The 17,586-nt window shown below is 41.5% G+C and overlaps 1 protein-coding gene across 9 annotated transcripts in view; it reads left to right on the forward strand.

The window, feature by feature from the left end:
* The window catches only part of Dnajc6 (DnaJ heat shock protein family (Hsp40) member C6), a 146,583-nt gene extending 129,067 nt beyond the window's left edge, over positions 1-17,516 (forward strand). For 8 of the 9 annotated variants that reach the window (XM_029476517.1, XM_029476521.1, XM_029476522.1 and 5 more), the window contains 6 exons: positions 1,260-1,328; positions 2,775-2,894; positions 9,826-10,089; positions 11,757-11,899; positions 14,248-14,424; positions 15,453-17,516. In XM_029476517.1, the coding sequence (XP_029332377.1) occupies positions 1,260-1,328; positions 2,775-2,894; positions 9,826-10,089; positions 11,757-11,899; positions 14,248-14,424; positions 15,453-15,554 (875 nt within the window). In that variant the 3' untranslated portion in view covers positions 15,555-17,516. The remainder of the gene's footprint in view (positions 1-1,259; positions 1,329-2,774; positions 2,895-9,825; positions 10,090-11,756; positions 11,900-14,247; positions 14,425-15,452) is intronic. The other variant, XM_029476518.1, reaches the window with a different exon arrangement.
* Positions 17,517-17,586: the final 70 nt, after the last annotated feature.

A 17,586-nucleotide genomic window follows, 5' to 3' on the forward strand; every position in this document is an offset into this window, starting at 1 on the left:
CTTCATTTTGCATCCTGATGGATATTAGACTTAACATCAGAATGGAAAGGAAGCCAGAGAGCAAATGTTAATAAAGCTGTCAACTTTTGGAACTTCTTCTTGAGTGACTGCTGAGCTGGAGCAGGGCAGAGTAGAAAGGAAAGAACCATTGTCACTAATAGTGGTGTAATGGTGTGTGCTTTTAAATGAATGAGCTGACGGGAAGGTACATAGATGGGATAGATACAACAGATGACTATGAAGCCTTAGGAGTCTGGTCCTGGTGCCTTAGGTCCTTTGTTTGGGTGGAATGTGGTTGTTTACCTGTGTGTGGTATATGTACATGTGATGTTTATGGGTGGTGTGTGGTATGTATGTGGTGTGTGCATGTGTGGTGTGTGTAAATGGGATGTGTGTGGTTTGTATGTGTGGTGTGTGCATGTCTGTTGTGTGTATGTGGGATGTGCTTTCTGCGTGTGTGTGTATATGTGGGGTATATATATGTGGTGTGTATGTGTGTGTGTGTGTTTTCAATCCTACTTGTAATGCTGGCTTAGTGACTGAATTCTACTGAATTTTATGGGCAACATCCTAGGGCAAGATTCTCTCCTCCAGCAGCACGTTTCATTTCAGCTCTGCTTGGAACTTTGTGAGGGGTCAGAGTGTGCTCTCTTGAAGGTCTAACGGGTTTCCTTTTGAGTGACCATAGACACATATCTGCCACCAGCATAGTGGGTGATGCATAGTTTTTGGCTAATTAGTGTTCTGAGTGGCTCATCACTCTCAATCCATGCTGCAGTCAAGGAGAAAACAGGTCCCCAGTTCTGAGAGGTTTGTGCCTTGGTGCCCTTGTCTGTGCCGAGCTAAGCCATGTTGAGCTTAAGGATATTTCCTTCTTTTTGCATGGCCCAGAATCTTAAGTATATAAGTGGGGTACACAAAGATGAATGAGATAGTTCTTCCATTCAAGGGACTCCGAATTTAATGAAGACAGGCACACACACAATTATAATTCCAAGTCAGTGGATACAGAGGTACATAAAGGTGAGCCAAGGAATGAACAGCAAAAGCCCCTGGCTTCTGCCAAGTTCTTGTGAGCATGCACAGATGAGAACAGCAAATATCCCTGTTGCAGAGTGGAGTAAAAGCCCTGGCAGCAGAATGGATCCATTAGCTACGTAAAAGCTGTGCAGAGCCATGCAGGCTCAATTGTCCTGTGCAAGCTCAGAAGAGTGAGTTCTGAGCTGCCTTGTTCTCACCCATCTTTTCTCCATTTGCAGCTTCTAGTACTCCTGCTGTGAACATCCAGCCCGACATTGCTGGAGGTTGGGACTGGCACACCAAACCAGGTAAAAAGCAGTGGGTTATTTTTGTATGCACGTGACCAGTGGTAAATGCATGGTCCTTCAGCCAAGATGAGGTGGATACTTGGAATATTATAGTACACTGTGTAGTTTGATCATTCCCAAAGATCTGCATACCAATGTGCTTGGTGACATGAAGCATGTGTGTGTGTGTGTGTGTGTGTGTGTGTGTGCTGTTTAACTTTCCAAGACTCATCTGCTTGTATATCTAACTCAACAATACAATTAGATGAATCTGAACTGGTTCTACCACTCAGATTCTCTTTATGTTTTTGTTTTTTTGTTTTTATGTTGTTGTTTTTGGATAAGTCTCAGCTTCAGTTTTCTCATCTGAGAAATGGGGGGAACGATGTTTATTTATGCTATACAGCCAAGTAAGTGTAAGTAAAGGACCCTCCCTCATTGCTCATGACTAAAGCTCCACGCCCACCAATAGCTCCCATGGTTTCTTTCCCCAGCCCCAGATAACCAGCAGCCCACTTTCAGTAGAAAAGTGGATAGGTTTCCTACTAAGTAGAATGTCACAGCATTTGTGTTTTTGTGAGTGCCTTATGTCATTTTATAAAATGTCCCAAGGTTTATCCATATTGTAGTCCATAGGACTATTTCTTCCTTTTTTAAGGCTAACTCATATTTCACTGTTCATATAATACCACATTTTTTTTCTTTCCTGTCGTTTTCAGTGGCCAGGGCTAACGCAGTGACTATGGTCCTTATTTTAATGACTACCTTGGATGTATCCCCAGGAATATGGGTGCTGAACCATGGTCTTTTAAATCTGTGGAGATGTTGCATACTACTTCCCACAGTAACTGTGCCCTGCTTCATTCCTGTCCACAGTGGACAAGGATTCTAATTCCTTCCCATTTTTACAAACACTTCTGATTTTTTTTTAACAAATGCCAATCTTGACATGTATAAGGTAATATCTCATTGTTTACATGATTGGCATTTCCTTTAATAACTAGTGACTGTGGTGATTTGAATAAGAATGCACATAGACATGAATAGTTGGTCCCAGTTGGTGGAACTGTTTGAGAAGGGGAAGGCGTGTCCCTGAGAGTTTTAAAGTTAAAAATGGTGTAGTTCAAAGATGATAAGCACGACCCATCCAGGGTGGCAGGGGTGGGGGGCGTTGAGATACAGCCTGAATCCAGATCTCTGAAGAGAGAGAGAGCTGGTACAGGAGAGGTAAACACGGGCAATGGCAGGCATGGACCGCGAAGATCTCATACCTGACCCGTGTGTTATTCTTACTTCAGGTCACCACTCTCCTAAATCGCAGTAAGAGTATCCAGAGACTTCTCACACTCTTTCTGACTCCATCCCAATTTGCCTTAGAGGCAGCTGAGCGGGTTCTCTGGAACTCTTGACTTTGAGCATCCAATTCAGGGTACGAACTCATCTTCAGTGATCTCTGTTCCTTTTCAGGAGGTTTTGGAATGGGAAGCAAGTCTGCTGCCACCAGCCCGACAGGCTCATCACATGGCACCCCCACCCATCAGAGCAAGCCCCAGACTCTGGATCCCTTCGCTGACCTGGGGACACTAGGTATAGATACACTTATCAGGTTTAGCTGTGAATAATACTTGATGCTAATGTCAACTGTGGCAGGGACAAAGGCACAGCTCTACACTGTTCCTATAGCAATGTAAGACTTCCCTTAATCTTTTCTGGGACCTTAGGTAAAACTGGATCCTTGACCTCAATTCAAAGCAAAGTTAGAGTTTAAGCCCTAGTGCTAAGAGGAAGAGAGGTACTGGGGAAGAAATTAAGACAGGTTTGAGTGCATAGGTGTGGGCTTCTCAAAGTAGAGTCTCATGTAAATATCTTAGTATTAGCCATAGAGACTGTTTTGCTTTCTTTTCAAGTAACATCTCAAAGAGTTGCTTTTTTGCCTCCTTTTCAGTTAATGAGGTTATAGAGTGGCTCCAGAGGTGCCTTGTATGGGATTACAGTGTTATAAAAAATAAAACAAAACATCACCACCATCACAGCAACAACAACAACAACAACCAAAACCTACTCAGAGCCACTCAGGTTACACAGGGGTTCAGATCACACACTTTTACTGTGAAGTGGGTTTCAGGTGAGATTGCAGAAAAGTGAAGGTTTACCATTGGGAAGAGAGAAAGGCTTTGCACAAATATTTATTACACCAGCATTCTTCTTTCTCAGCCAAGAACAAGCCAGTTATAAAAGCAGTAGATGGAAATAAATGATTAAGATTGGAGCAGAGGGCTGAAGCGATGGCTCAGCGGTTAAGAGCACTGACTGCTCTTCCAGAGGTCCTGAGTTCAGTTCCCAGCAACCACATGGTGGCTCACAACCATCTGTAATGGGATCTGATGCCCTCTTCTGGTGTGTCTGAAGACAGGCAGGGGCAGTGTACTCACATATATAAAATAAATAAATAAATAAATAAATAAATAAATAAATCTTAAAAAAAAAGATGGGAGCAGAAATGAGTGAAATAGAAATGGACAGATAATACAAAAAACAGAACAGTGAAGAGATGAGTTATAAATAAGATGGGCAAATCCTTCACCAACTAAAGAAGAGAAGATGCACATTAATAAAATTAAAGGGGGGAAAGGAGAAATTACAACAGGTATCTGTGAAATTCATAAAATCGCAAGAACATGCTTTAAAATTTTACATTCCTCTAAATTGGGAAGCCTAAAAGAAACGGTTGCATCTCTAGATGATTTGACCTAATTAAGTTAAATAAAAATGGAAAACAATTCAAGCAGTTCTGTAACAAGCAAGGAAATTAAGCAGTGATCTGAAAAAAAAAAACCCCCCAAAAAAAAACCCCAAAAAACCAAAACTCTAAAACTGAAAATCACCAGGCCCAGATATATTCATAGACGATTGGTTATACCAGGGCATTACAAAATTGTAGTACCAACCCTGCTCAAAGTATTCCGTAAAATTAAAAGAAAGGTATAGTGCATACTCTTTTTATATGAAGCCAGTTTTATCCTGATATTTAAACCAGATAAAGACTCCACAACAAAATTTCTCTGATAGAGTTACATAAAAACTCCCAGTAAAATACTTGGAAACTGAGCTCACACACTAATGACCACTCACCACGACCAATTTAGCTTCCTTCAGAAAACAAGGATGGTTCAACGTATGCCAATCAACAAAGGTCATACATCATAGAAACGGACTCAGGGCAGAACTCTTGACAAAAAGCAAACATCGGTCAACGATAGCCTTTGAAAAGCTCAGAATGGAGGGAACATATCTTAATATAGTAAAAGCAGTGTGTGGCCAACCTATAGCCAGAGCTAAATGAAGCAAAACTCAAAGCATTTCTCCTAAGATCAAAAATAAGACGAAGATGTCCGCTTTCTCCACTCTTATTTAATGTAGTGCTTGAAGTCTTAGCCAGAGCGATAAGACAGGAGACTTAATTAAAATGGATGTAAATAGAGAGGAAGAAGCCAAAAAGCACCTTGATGCGTTGGTCCATGGTTCTATACACGAGAGACCAGAAGGATCCCACCAGAAGACTCTCGAAGTTGACAAACACTTTCAGCAAAATAGTAGGATAAAAAAAAAAAAAAAACCAAAAAAACATAACATAAAAAGCCAGTATCCATCCTGAGTACTAATATTTGTGCTAAGAAAGGGAACAAATCCTGCTCACAGTAGCCTCCAAAGCAACAACAGAATATCCCAAAACCTTTGGAATAAACTAACCAAGGGAATGAAAGATCTCCAAAATGGAAACCTTAAAATATTTATGAAAGAAGCGGAGGAAGACACTCAAAGAAGGAAAGCTCCCCCGACCACGCCCATGGACCGGAAGAATTAACATGGTAAAAATCGTCATCCTATGAACAAGCAATCTACAGATTTAAGCAACCCCAATCAAAATTCACTGCCAGCACTGAAGGGATGGCTTAGCAATTAAGAGCACTCATTGCTCTTCCAGAGGACCCAGGTTAAATTCCCAGCACCCACATAACTACTCACACTTGTCTCTAACTCCAGTTCCAGGGATCAGACACCCTCACACAGACAAAAATACACCAATAAATTATGTATATACATATATACATACATACATACATACATACATACATACATACACACACACACACACACACACACACACATTCCAATGCCACTCTTTACAGAAACAGAAAAAGACCCTTAAAATCCGTATGGAGGCACAAAAGAACACAGAGAGCCAATGCAATCCTGGGCAAAATTAATATTGCTGGAGGTATCACCATACCTGATTTCAGGTTATACTGCAGAGCATTAGCAATGGAAATAGTGTATAGTATTGACACAAAGCCAGACTGTTGTTAGTGAACGTAAACACTTGAATGTAATCTATAGAGCTATAGCTACGTGTTTGGATTTTTTGTTTGTATGTTGGTTTGACAAAGATGCCAAAAATATACATTGTAGAAAAGATAGCAGTTTAAGCAAATGGTACTAAGAAAACTGGATATCTACCTGGACTAGAAGGAAAACAAATCCCTATATTTCACTTCCCATAAAAACCAACTCCAAGTGGATCAAAGACTTTCATAAAAGTCCTGAAACTCTGAAACCATTAGAGGAAAAAGTAGAGAAAAGTTCTCTGCACAATGTCTATATAGGTAAGGCCTTTCGTGAGAGGAGTGCAGTTGCTTAGGGAATATTGCCCAACATTAACAAATGGAACCTTATGAGATTAAATATCTTCTGTATAGCAAAGGGAAAGTTAATTAAAAGAAGATACAGCCTACAGAATAGGAGAAAATTCTTTGCTGCTTTACTTCAGAGTATCAATGTCTAGAATATACAATGAACTAAAAAAAAAAACTAAACTAAACTAAAAATTAAACTCAAATTGGGTGGTGGTGACACATGCCTTTAATCCCAGCACTTGGGAGGAAGAGACAGTCGGATCTCCTAATTCAAGACCAGCCTGGTCTAAAGAGTGAGTTCCAGGACAGCCAGGGCTATGTAGAGAAACCTTGTTTCAAAAATCAATCAATCAATCATCTCAGTAAATGACTTGATAAAATGAACAATTTTCAAAAGATAAAGTAAAAATACCCCCAAAATGATATGGAAACACATTCAACCTCATTAGGCATCAAAAGAATTAAAAATTGCATACATTCCATCTTACCCTAGTCAGAATAAATGTCATTAAGAAAACAAAAACAAATGCTAGTGCTGATTCGGACAAAAGGGAATCCTTATGCATTGCTGGTGGGAAGACAAGCTAGTCACTGTGGAAGTTATTTTAAGCAGTTTCTACAAAAAAACCTAACCAACCAACCAAAAAACTGTATCTTCCATATCAGCTTGCCTCACTATATTAATAATGTGACATTATACTGCAAGTATCTCTCTCTCTCTCCCTTCCTCCCTTCCCCTCCCTCCCTCCCTCCTTCCCTCCTTCCTTCCCTCCCTCCCTCCCTCTCTCCTTCCTTCCCTCCCTCCCTCCTTCCTTCCCTCACTCCTTTATCCCTTTCTCCCTCCTTCCATCCCTCCCCCTCTCTCTTTTCCTCTTTTTTCTTTATTACCCATCTATCTATCTACCCATCCGTCCGTCCATCCATCCATCCATCCATCCATCCATCCGTCAGTCCATCTGTCAGTCCATCTGTCTGTCTTTATCCATTTATTTTCTGTTTATCTATCTGTCATTTATGTCACTTATCTCAGGATAGACAGACTGCCTTCTTTTTGGTTCAGTTGATTATCAACAACTTCTGACATTATTTATTCTGCTGTTCTTCCAGTCATTGGTCTGTTTTATGAATTCTCCTTTGCCTTTTATGTCTTTTTTACTCAAGTCTATCAAGTGAAAGGAAGAGGCATCCTTTCTCTACCCATATCCTAACCACAGAAGCCACTCTGGTCAGCTCTCCTATCCCTGGACCCTGGCTTATTTGATTTCAGATTGAAGGTGGACAGTGGGATGGTCAGGCATTTCCCAAGCTTCTTATACTCCAGGTCTAGGTGTCTTCTTTTTGTAAGGTGTCTGTAGTCATTTTTATGGGGGATAAAATTTAGAAGCCAAGATCTGTGTACTAAGTATGATTATTGGAGTGTTATTTCTCTCCCTTCTAGGAAACAGAGGGTTTGTGTGTGTGTGTGTGTGCGTGCGTCTGCATGCATGTATGTGAGTGTGTGTCTGTGTGTATTGGTGTGTGTCTATGCATGCATGTATGTGTGTGTGTACTGTTAATCTGCCTCCCAGTTTCTTTCTTGCCTTCTACTCCACATGTGAATCTTACATTTCCTCACATTGCAGTTATAATCAGACAGCATCAATAGTTTCAGAGTAGCTAAACCTGTATCACCACAAACAAGGAACCTGAACGTGCAGTTTGGAAATGCAGTAATTCTCGCAGCCTCCTTCTCAGAACCTGGCTTCTTACACTTCTCTACTTTTTAAGGTATACAGCTTAGAAATTTTAAGTGATTTTTCCCACGAAGGCCACAGAACAAACAGATTCATCAGTGGCAGATATAAGCCAAAATTTCCACTCATTAGACAATACAGTAGTAACTCAGAAAAAACAATAGACAGAGGCCTCCTTAAGATCGTCTGATTGAACCAGTTCAACATCAACGCTTGACTACTCCTTGGATAATCAGAAGTTAACTGGCCTAGGGGTGGCTTTGGTGGGGATGGAGCTTAATGAGTTCCAGGCAATCTCTTATGCTTCCCTTGAGGAGGGGCTTGAAGGGATATTTGGTCAAATGAGAGCGGTAGGCAGCACATGTTGGTGTTGCCTCTATTTCCAAGCATTCTCAGGTCAGGAGGATCACCAGTGTGAGGCCAGCCTGGCATACATAAGGAGTTTTAGACCATGGGTTGCATAGTAAGACCTTGCCTCAAAAACAGGGGTTGGTGATGGAAAATGACAGGGGCAGCAATAGGCTTGAGTGCCAGCCTGACCAAATACTCATTGAGGTTTTTATTGTTGTTGTGTGGGTTTTTTTTTTTTTTTAAGATTTATTTATAAGTACACTGTAGCTGTTTTCAGACACCCCAGAAGAGGGCATCAGATCTCATTATAGATAGTTGTGAGCCACCATGTGGTTGCTGGGATTTGAACTCAGGACCTTCGGAAGAGCAGTGAGTGCTCTTAACTGCTGAACCATCTCTCTAGCCCCTGCTCACTGAGTTTTTACAATGTGTCAAACATGTGGTTAATGTTGTTTTGTGGTGTGTAGTGTACCTGCGTTTGTTTAATTCAGGGGCTGTGAAACACTTCCTGCAATGGTTATGTGTTTATACTATACTCTGATAAAGGCATAGTCATTTTGTAGATAAGAACATTGAAGCTCACAGAAATTAAAAAAATCATTTAGCTTTAGAAAAGCAAGATGCCTTGTTTGTGTAGAATCCATGTGCCCACCCTGGCACATGGCAGGCATTTCAGCACCTGCGGGAGAATGGCTTGGGACCCATGCCTAAGAGAGCAAATGTTACATGAGAGATAGCACTGAACTCAAACAGGTTGATTCCAGATGCTATAATACAGCATCCATGTGTGAAAGGGAAGAGGGCTCTCAGGGTCTAAATGAAAGGACATAGCTATAGAAGAAAGTCATAGGAAGGGGTGCCTTTTAGTAGCAGCTCAGAACTTTGGTAGGAACTTGAGACTCTGGCTGTAGCGGTGCAGAGATAAGATGCTCGTGGTCAGGGCATCTCCGTTAACCAACTGTGTGATCACAATATTCTTGTGACCCTTTGCTTTGATTGACCTAGTGATACTATTTACTTACACTTATCACACTGTGAAGAGCTATAGAACTGTTAGTTGTTTTATCATCATCATCATCATCATCATTATTTTGGCTCTTTGAAGGGTCTTTGGAGATCACCGTGTTTCAGCTTCTCAATTTGCCTCCCCAATACTATCCCTCCTGCAATTCAATGCTGCAGTGTAAAACTGAAACATATTTGTGAAATTTAGAAACAGCTATAATGCTCTTGGATCCTAACCAGGCTTTTTCTTATAGCAAATGATAATTAATTCTAATAGCTGACATTTAAGTAGAACCTTAATGAGGTCACTTGTTTTATCCCAATACTTACCACTTGGTAGTTTTGACTCTAGTAAAGAAATTAAACTTGCTTAGGAGGGGGCAGTCTGGTCAGGGTATCACAGTATGGTCTTTTGGCTTAGACTCAAAAGTCTAGATTAAAGTATTTTGCCATAGGCTGGCTGTGTGATATAGGGGGAAAAAACCCACTAAAGTACTCTCAATTGCTCTTGGTTCATTGAAGAAAAAAATAGGGCAAGGGGACTACCTGAATTATCAGTGGGCTGACTGAGGAAATGACAGGCAGATATGCCTGTGATTTCTCTACCTGTTAGGAAGGTTAACTCTGTTACCACCCAAAGCAGTTTCCCCTAAAATCATCGCAAGCAATGTCTTGTGACCCAAGTTTGAAGCCACACTCAATAGCCTTACTGCCTCTCTCCCTTCTCCTTCATAGGCAGCTCTTCATTTGCCAGCAAACCTACCACCCCAACTGGATTGGGTGGAGGATTTCCACCTCTCAGCTCACCACAGAAAGCATCCCCACAGCCAATGGGTGGAGGGTGGCAGCAGCCAGCCGGCTACAACTGGCAGCAGGCACAGTCTAAGCCACAGTCCGGTATGCCTCACTCCTCCCCTCAGAACCGACCCAATTACAATGTGAGCTTCTCGGCTATGCCTGCAGGACAGAGCGAACGTGGAAAAGGATCTACTAACTTGGGTAAGGATGAGGACATGAGTCTGGTACAGGGTGACCTGCCTGTATTGTCATACTGCTGGGGATGTTATGTCTGAAAGACGCCATCTTAGAGTTTAAGGGACATCAGGCAATCCATACCCCAAGTACTGTGTGGAGCACCTGGGCCTCTGCCTCTGCCTCTGCCTCTGCCTCTGCCACTGCCTCCCGAGAGCTGGGATTAAAGGTGTGCACTAACATTTCCCAGCAAAACTTTTTTTAAAACCCATATTTTTAAAGGTTTATTTTATTTAATGTATCTGGATATTTGCTTGTGTGTATGTAGACACACCATGTACATGCCTGGTGACCAAGGAAATCAGAAAAGGGTTTCAGATCCCCTAGAACTGGAGTCATAGATGGTTATGAGCCATCGTGTAGGTGCTGGGAATGGGTCTCAGCTCCTCTGTAACAGCAGCAAATGCTTTAACCACTGAGCTGTCTCTCCATCCCTGCTAGATTAGATTCTTGGCATGAAGATAAAAATAATATGTGTTAAAATTGAACTCATCAGATAGTGTCAGATACACTTGACCCTTCAGTTGGCTTGATGATTCTCTTTGAGGAACATGGACAAAGGGGATTCTCTTGCACAGTGGTGAACATGGATTGAGCACTTACTACATGCAGGCATATTGTAGACATGTTCATGTATTATTTTATAGCATCTTCAAAACCAAAGCTCTATTATAGATGAATAATCTGTGAAGTAGATCTAAAAAGTAATCTCTCAGGTTTTTTGAGACTTGTGACAGAGCCTGGATGTGAATTCCAGTCATTTGGCACCAGAACATCTGACTTTCGGTGTCACCCCAGCTGAGCATGATATCAGTGTTTGTTCACAGCCCCGCTGTGACAGAAATGCATGTGCTGGAGATGTGTGACGTCATGTTTATTCTTCAGTTCTTGGGGGCACTCACTGGACAATTCTGTGGAGCCATGTGGCATCTCATTCATTATTGTTTTGAGAAGATAGTGGGTGAATGTCTCCTGGGAGCACTTAATTTTGGTGTGCACATATGTGATGTGGCTTCTTAAGAACAGAGACGGCAAACCATTCCTAACCAGGAAAAACAAAACAAAACAAAACAAAACAAAACAAAAAAACAGAAAAACACCTTGGGTTGATTACTGCCAACTGTGTGGGCTGCTGTGGTTTTGTTCTGTTTTGTTTTCAAATGAACACTGAGATAACCAATCGTGCTTTTAGCTCATTCACGTGACAACACTGTGCTGTTAACATCACCCTCATCCTCTGGATGAAGAAGCAGAGGTACAGATGCCTGCAACATCCCTGTGACCATAGCTGGATTTTAGACACACAGAGTTTGTTTCCAGGATCGACCTCTTCAAAAAAATACAGAGAGATTTAGTCTGAAGCCAGACTTACAGGGAGAAGGCACTAGGATCCACCGAACCCATCAACTGGGTATAGACAGGAGAGTGGTACCAGAGAGGTGTTCTAGGTGTTCTAGGTGATCTATTCTTCCATTTTCCTCATCTGTTACACGGAGCCTTTAATGTTCCTCACAAGACAACTACGAAGGGAGCAGATGTATGGAAAATCTACACTCCTGTACTCCTGTGAAGTGGCAGCTTGACATTTTGTTTAAGAATAAAAGTTGTGATGGTTTCCAAATATTTCGTTGCAGAAGGGAAACAAAAGGCTGCTGACTTCGAAGATCTGCTTTCTAGTCAAGGCTTCAATGCACACAAAGACAAAAAGGGGCCTCGAACAATAGCTGAGATGAGAAAGGAGGAGATGGCTAAGGAAATGGATCCTGAAAAACTAAAGGTGAGTGACCATCCTATAGGACAAAGCCATGTGACAAGTCATTGTGCCCAACCACCTCTCTATTCATTACCTTTGTGTTGGTCATTAGGGACTGAATACTTGATAGATACAACTTGAGGAAGGAAAGATTTATTCTGACCCGTGGTCTCAGAAGATTTCAGTTTTGGTGTGATAGGAAAGACATGGCCATGCATGCATGCTGCATGGCTTTTCACTTGGAAACAGACAGGAAACACAGAGAAGGGTGGGCAGGTAGAACCTTCAAAGCTCCACTCCTAGGGAGCTACTTCTACTAGCTAAGCCCCATATGGGTTCCACAATCTCCCAAACACCATCCACTGGTGAACAGGGGCTCAAAACATGAGCTGGTGGAAAAGAATTTAAATCATAACACCTTCTCAGGGTCCTTACCTCCGATAATGCCATTCACCACCATGAGGGTAAAAAGTCAACACTGATTCTAGGGTAGGACACAGATCCTATCAACTATGGAAGGCACTTCATACTGGCAATCACTGTGTTACAGTGGGTCTCTGAAGCTGTTGTTTGAAGATAGTTATGCTTTTCAGTAGCAAAGTAACTTTGGGAAGGCTGGTGCATGATGCTGAGTTTGCCCACCAGATGAACAATGGTATTTGACTCTGTAGTTCGGAAGAAGCCTTTAGAGTGTAAGTATCAATCATTAGAGTTTAGTGAGAACAATTCACCCTTTGTCTTTTCTGTCCACCTTGAGAACTTTCTGTTCTTGGTTGACTGAAACCGAGTTTCAGTTCTCTGTGGATCAAGAGAGAACTATTTCTGCACCCAGGCTTACCATTCTGAAGACATTAGGCATGAGGTCCACATAGGTTGAGGACAGGAAAGCTAATGATGGTGAAGCCCCTGACCTCTATTACAGACTCCTTCCACTTCTAAGTAAAGAAGGTCTATTTTTTTCTTAAAACAAAAAACGAAACGAAACAATAAAAACATCTATTTTTGATTCTAAGCCTATGTGAGAATCAGTTTTGGAAAGGGAGAATAAGGTTGTTTGTTTGTTTGGTACTTTAAAGAAAAAAGAGGGCCTGGAGAGATGACTCAGTGCTTGAGAATGCTCTTAACCTGAGTTCCTGAGGTCCTGAGTTCAATTCCCAGCAACCACATGGTGGTTCACAACCACCTATAATGTAATGTGATGCTCTCTTCTGGTATGCAGATGTACATGAAGATAGGACACTCATATACATAAAACAAACAAATAAATCTTGAAATAAAAGAAGAAAGGGGAAAGAAAAGAAAAAGAAACTTGTCAGTCAGTGAATCCAAGTTCGTTAACTGGTAGAGGGGATAAGCTCTTCACAGGGAAGGCCCAGAGTGGACAGCTGGATGCAGATTGGCCTGAAGGCAGAGGGTGGCTCTGAAGATGAATGGCATGAGGACACAGATGAGGTACATAAAGATCAAACTGGCATACGCCTTATGGCATGACATACAGCTCTGGAGCAGTAGCTGAGAGCTTAGATCTGATCCACAAGCATGAGGTAGCAAAGGAATGACATAGGTTCCTTCAAAAAGACCTTAAAACTCACCCCACCTTCTCTAACAAAGTCACAATTCCTAACCCTTCCCAACCATTTCCACCAACTGGAGGCCAAGAACTCAAATATATGAGACTATGGGAGCCACTCTCACTCCAACGACTACAGCTTCCATTTAATCACATATTTTCTTTATAACATGGAGGTTGTTAGTTTGAACCAATGATATAAGGGATCAATTTATTTAATAAACCTTTCGAGCTCTATTCGGTGCCAGGTCTGTTTGGCTACTGAGATATAGTGATAAGAAGCAGTCCAAGAAACCGTTCCTTCCCATCAATAGCTCCAAGTATGGACAGGAAAAGGTGAACACACATACTCAATAATGAGTGACATATATGGCACGTTTATGGTAGGGCAAGCCCTATTTTTTCCCCTTTGTGGTAGGAGTCAAACCTAGGGCAGGTAGGTATACCACTGAGCTATATCCTAGCACAACGTTGGCCTACATGAAAGGAATATTTAGTTGCTGGAGCAAAGTAGATCCAGGTGTGACCTCATGAAGCTCGTGTTAGGAGTGTATAATTAGCTGTAGGAAGCCAGGGAGAAATGAGCTCAAACCACAGAGGTGAACTCTGAAGTTCATGATCAGTTTTTGAACAGTGATGCAGACTAGAAGGACGAGGGGGAAGGTGGGCATGTGTTCCAGCTAGAGGGGGCTGCTTGAGCAGTTTCCTAGCAACAGTAGAGATAAATAGTATAGATCTTCAGAGTCCTGGTAGGCAGAAAGCATTTGAGTGTCTTAACCCTTTTGGTTTTTCCTGTTTGCAGATCCTGGAGTGGATAGAAGGCAAAGAGAGAAACATCAGAGCTCTGCTTTCCACAATGCACACCGTGCTGTGGGCTGGGGAGACCAAATGGAAACCCGTGGGCATGGCGGACCTGGTGACGCCGGAGCAAGTGAAGAAGGTGTACAGGAGGGCTGTGCTAGTGGTGCACCCGGACAAGGTGGGTAGGACCTGCCCTGTCGTAGACTTGCCCCGTCCCTGTTTTTCAGTGTTCACAAGTATAGGATAAAAAGGCATGCTTTCAATTTGCCGATTGACTAAGACATTTATTTGACAAAACTTACTCTGTGGGTTACTTAAATCAAGTATTTAAACAAATAGTCACAAGGCACGAGGTTGTCGGGAAGCAGCCAAAGCATCCTTCACAAACAATGGGGCAAACATTTTATTCACTATGGAGGCTGAGCACTTCAAAGGAAAAGGCTATTGTCCCTGTGGAGGGCGGAATTGTGTCTACCCAAGAGACGCCTTAGGGTACATTTGGAAAAAAGATATTGGTGAGGAGCAATAAGATGTTTAATATGTCAGTGTGTGTTGCCATTAATGCTCATGGTTTTGAGTAAATTACAAGAGCACAGAAGAGCTCCACAGACCAGAACTTGAGCTCCCTCCTGGCCAAGTTTATTGCAGTTTGCAGCCGCACGTCAGACTGAAGTACACCACTCTGCTCTCATTGAGCCGTAGCAGACATGAGACATGATGTCATGATTGCAGTGCCTTTGGGAACAAGTGTCTGAAATCCATGTTTGATGTCCATCCCTCCACGCTCCTTATGACTAGGATAATTAATGGGAAACGTTAATTCATAAACTTTAATCAGTCAAAAGAGAAGTAAGAGCCCACAGAAACTGGCAAACTGCCCTACTAGAAGGAGTCTCAAAGACCTACACTTTATAGATTGGATAGAGGGAGTTTTGAAATACAGTCAAACAAAGACAGCCCTATCATTAACCATGAGATGCGTCTTCTGCTGCCTAACAAGCTCCCACTTTTCTTCTTATTGCTGGGCTTCTGTTATCCTCTGTGAGTTTTCAGGGTAGTGCGCAGTAATTAATCTCATGTAGATAGACTGTAAAAAGTGATGTCTTAATGAAAGAGCATTTTAATTGCCATTCACAATCTCAGTGAATTTAATATTAGTTTAATTTTGGTCTGTGGTATCTAATTGTGTTTTGTGTTTTTTTTTAGGCAACTGGGCAACCCTATGAACAATACGCAAAGATGATTTTCATGGAGCTAAATGATGCCTGGTCTGAGTTTGAAAACCAAGGCCAAAAGCCCTTGTATTAATTTGTGAGCTTTTCTATGCTGGCTGCAGTCCTGTGATAATGCTTAGTGTGTACCACAGTTCTGAGATTTTCACAGATGAACCAAAAATTCTAGTAATGTATTTCCAATACTAAACTGTTAATTTCCTCGTGAATTCACTTCTCATGATAAGGAATGTGAACGTTTGGTTTCTTGAAGTCCATAGCACCAAGAGGAACTCTAGTGAGCTGACCTTGCAGAGTCATGACATTCCAGCCTGTCCTTTGGGAAGCCGACTCAGCATTTTGCCTGGGGAAATAGGACCTCGGCCACCCAACGTGAAGGCATGACATCCATCTCACTGTCTGAGATTAAGATTTATGAGTGGACATTATGATAATGGGATTATGTAATGGTTTTAAGGAATTGATTTAGGGATTGTGTATGTGTGGGGTTTTTGTTTTGTTTTGTTTTTAAAGATATAATTTGAGCAATGGCTTTACACAAACTCCAAGAATATCACCAACCAAGTATTTTTTTAATGGAAACTTACTGAAGCCTTTAGCTTCTTCAGCGTGTGTCTTTTGGTCAAGAGCATTAACAATTATTGAAGTGATTTAACGGTGGAAGGGGTTTATGTAGAAATCGAGGAATTACCCCTATCTTTTCCTGGATGAGCTATAACCCAAGCACATGATAGCTAAAGAAATCAGGAGCCCTAAGATGCCAAATCTTGACTCCAGGTCAGGACATTGGGGTACCAGCTCCTTTTTCCTTTAAATTTGCCGTTGATTGAAGAAAAACTCTTGAACGATACCACCACCATAATTCCAAACCTATTTGAAATCCCCTTCTAATTGTTGCCACGAGGCTCAGTGCTCTTTCTTTTGCTTAGCCAAGAAAACATTCTTCATGGGTGACAGTTTGTAAAGCAGTTTGGCCCATTCACACTTTGTATAGACCTGGCATTCTGGTGACTGCAAGCCAGGGGGAAAACAGAAAAGATAACACTGAGTACTATTTAGAAGGGTTTGGTTGGGGATAGAGCTGTGGTGTGCCTTCAGATCCAATTGGATAGCTTGCCAGTTGAGGAGTCAGAGTCCCACCCACCTAGTGGATCTGGGCCCTCCCACCCCGGGATTATCTCCACTGGGTTTGCTGTTGGATGCATGTGAAAACTATGCAAGAATGAAACTTTTCCAGACTGACATCAGCTGGTTGCAGTTCAGTCCAGTGCTCAGAGCTTCCCACTTTGCAGGGAAAGCGGCTCCTCCTGCCGGGACTTCGCTAGGTCTCTGGGTGAGCACATGTGCGGCATCTATTTATCTACCCATTCCTGCATATGAGTATGTCTAACGTGCACACACACACATTCACAAAGCAGGTGGTCAAAAAGATTATCATGCTAATCTTAAAAGGTTCACATTCAATATTGTGAAAAGCTTTCGGAAGTTGTGTTTCAAAGACAATCATTTTGTTTGTTTGTTTCTGTTTTAATATTCTTGTGACAACTAAATTGAAAAAGCAGCATGTCAGAGATAATTTTGATTCTATATAGACCTCTTCTCTCTTTTTTTTAAATTATAAAAGTTTATTATTTATTTTACCTTTAACTGATAATGTGAAATTCTCAAAAATATGTTCTCTTTAAAATATACAGTTGTAAACTCTTCAAAGTAAACATAACAACCTAGGTGTTATTTATTAACGTATTATACAATGATGTCTGACCCAGTATGTGCTTGTCCTATTTAAGATTGGAATGTGAGACATGTTGCTGTGACCTGTTTTGTTTTTTTTGTTTTGTTTTGTTTTTGCCTCATTCCACATTTGTAGATATTGTGTGAACTACAGTATATAATGACAATAATTAAGAGGATATTATGTGGCTGTCACATACATTTTGAGATGATAGAACTATATTAGCTTTATATCATGTTTGCATAGATCATTAATGTTCACGGTTTAAATACCATTAAATGCTATGCGATTAGCAATGAGGAAGAACCCTCCTTAAATCTGGGAGTTTCCCACCGCTCTTTCCCCGATGCATTATGATCCTGGACGCCTGTCT

This window comes from Mus caroli, chromosome 4 (assembly GCF_900094665.2).
Source record: "Mus caroli chromosome 4, CAROLI_EIJ_v1.1, whole genome shotgun sequence".
Lineage (NCBI taxonomy): Eukaryota > Metazoa > Chordata > Mammalia > Rodentia > Muridae > Mus > Mus caroli.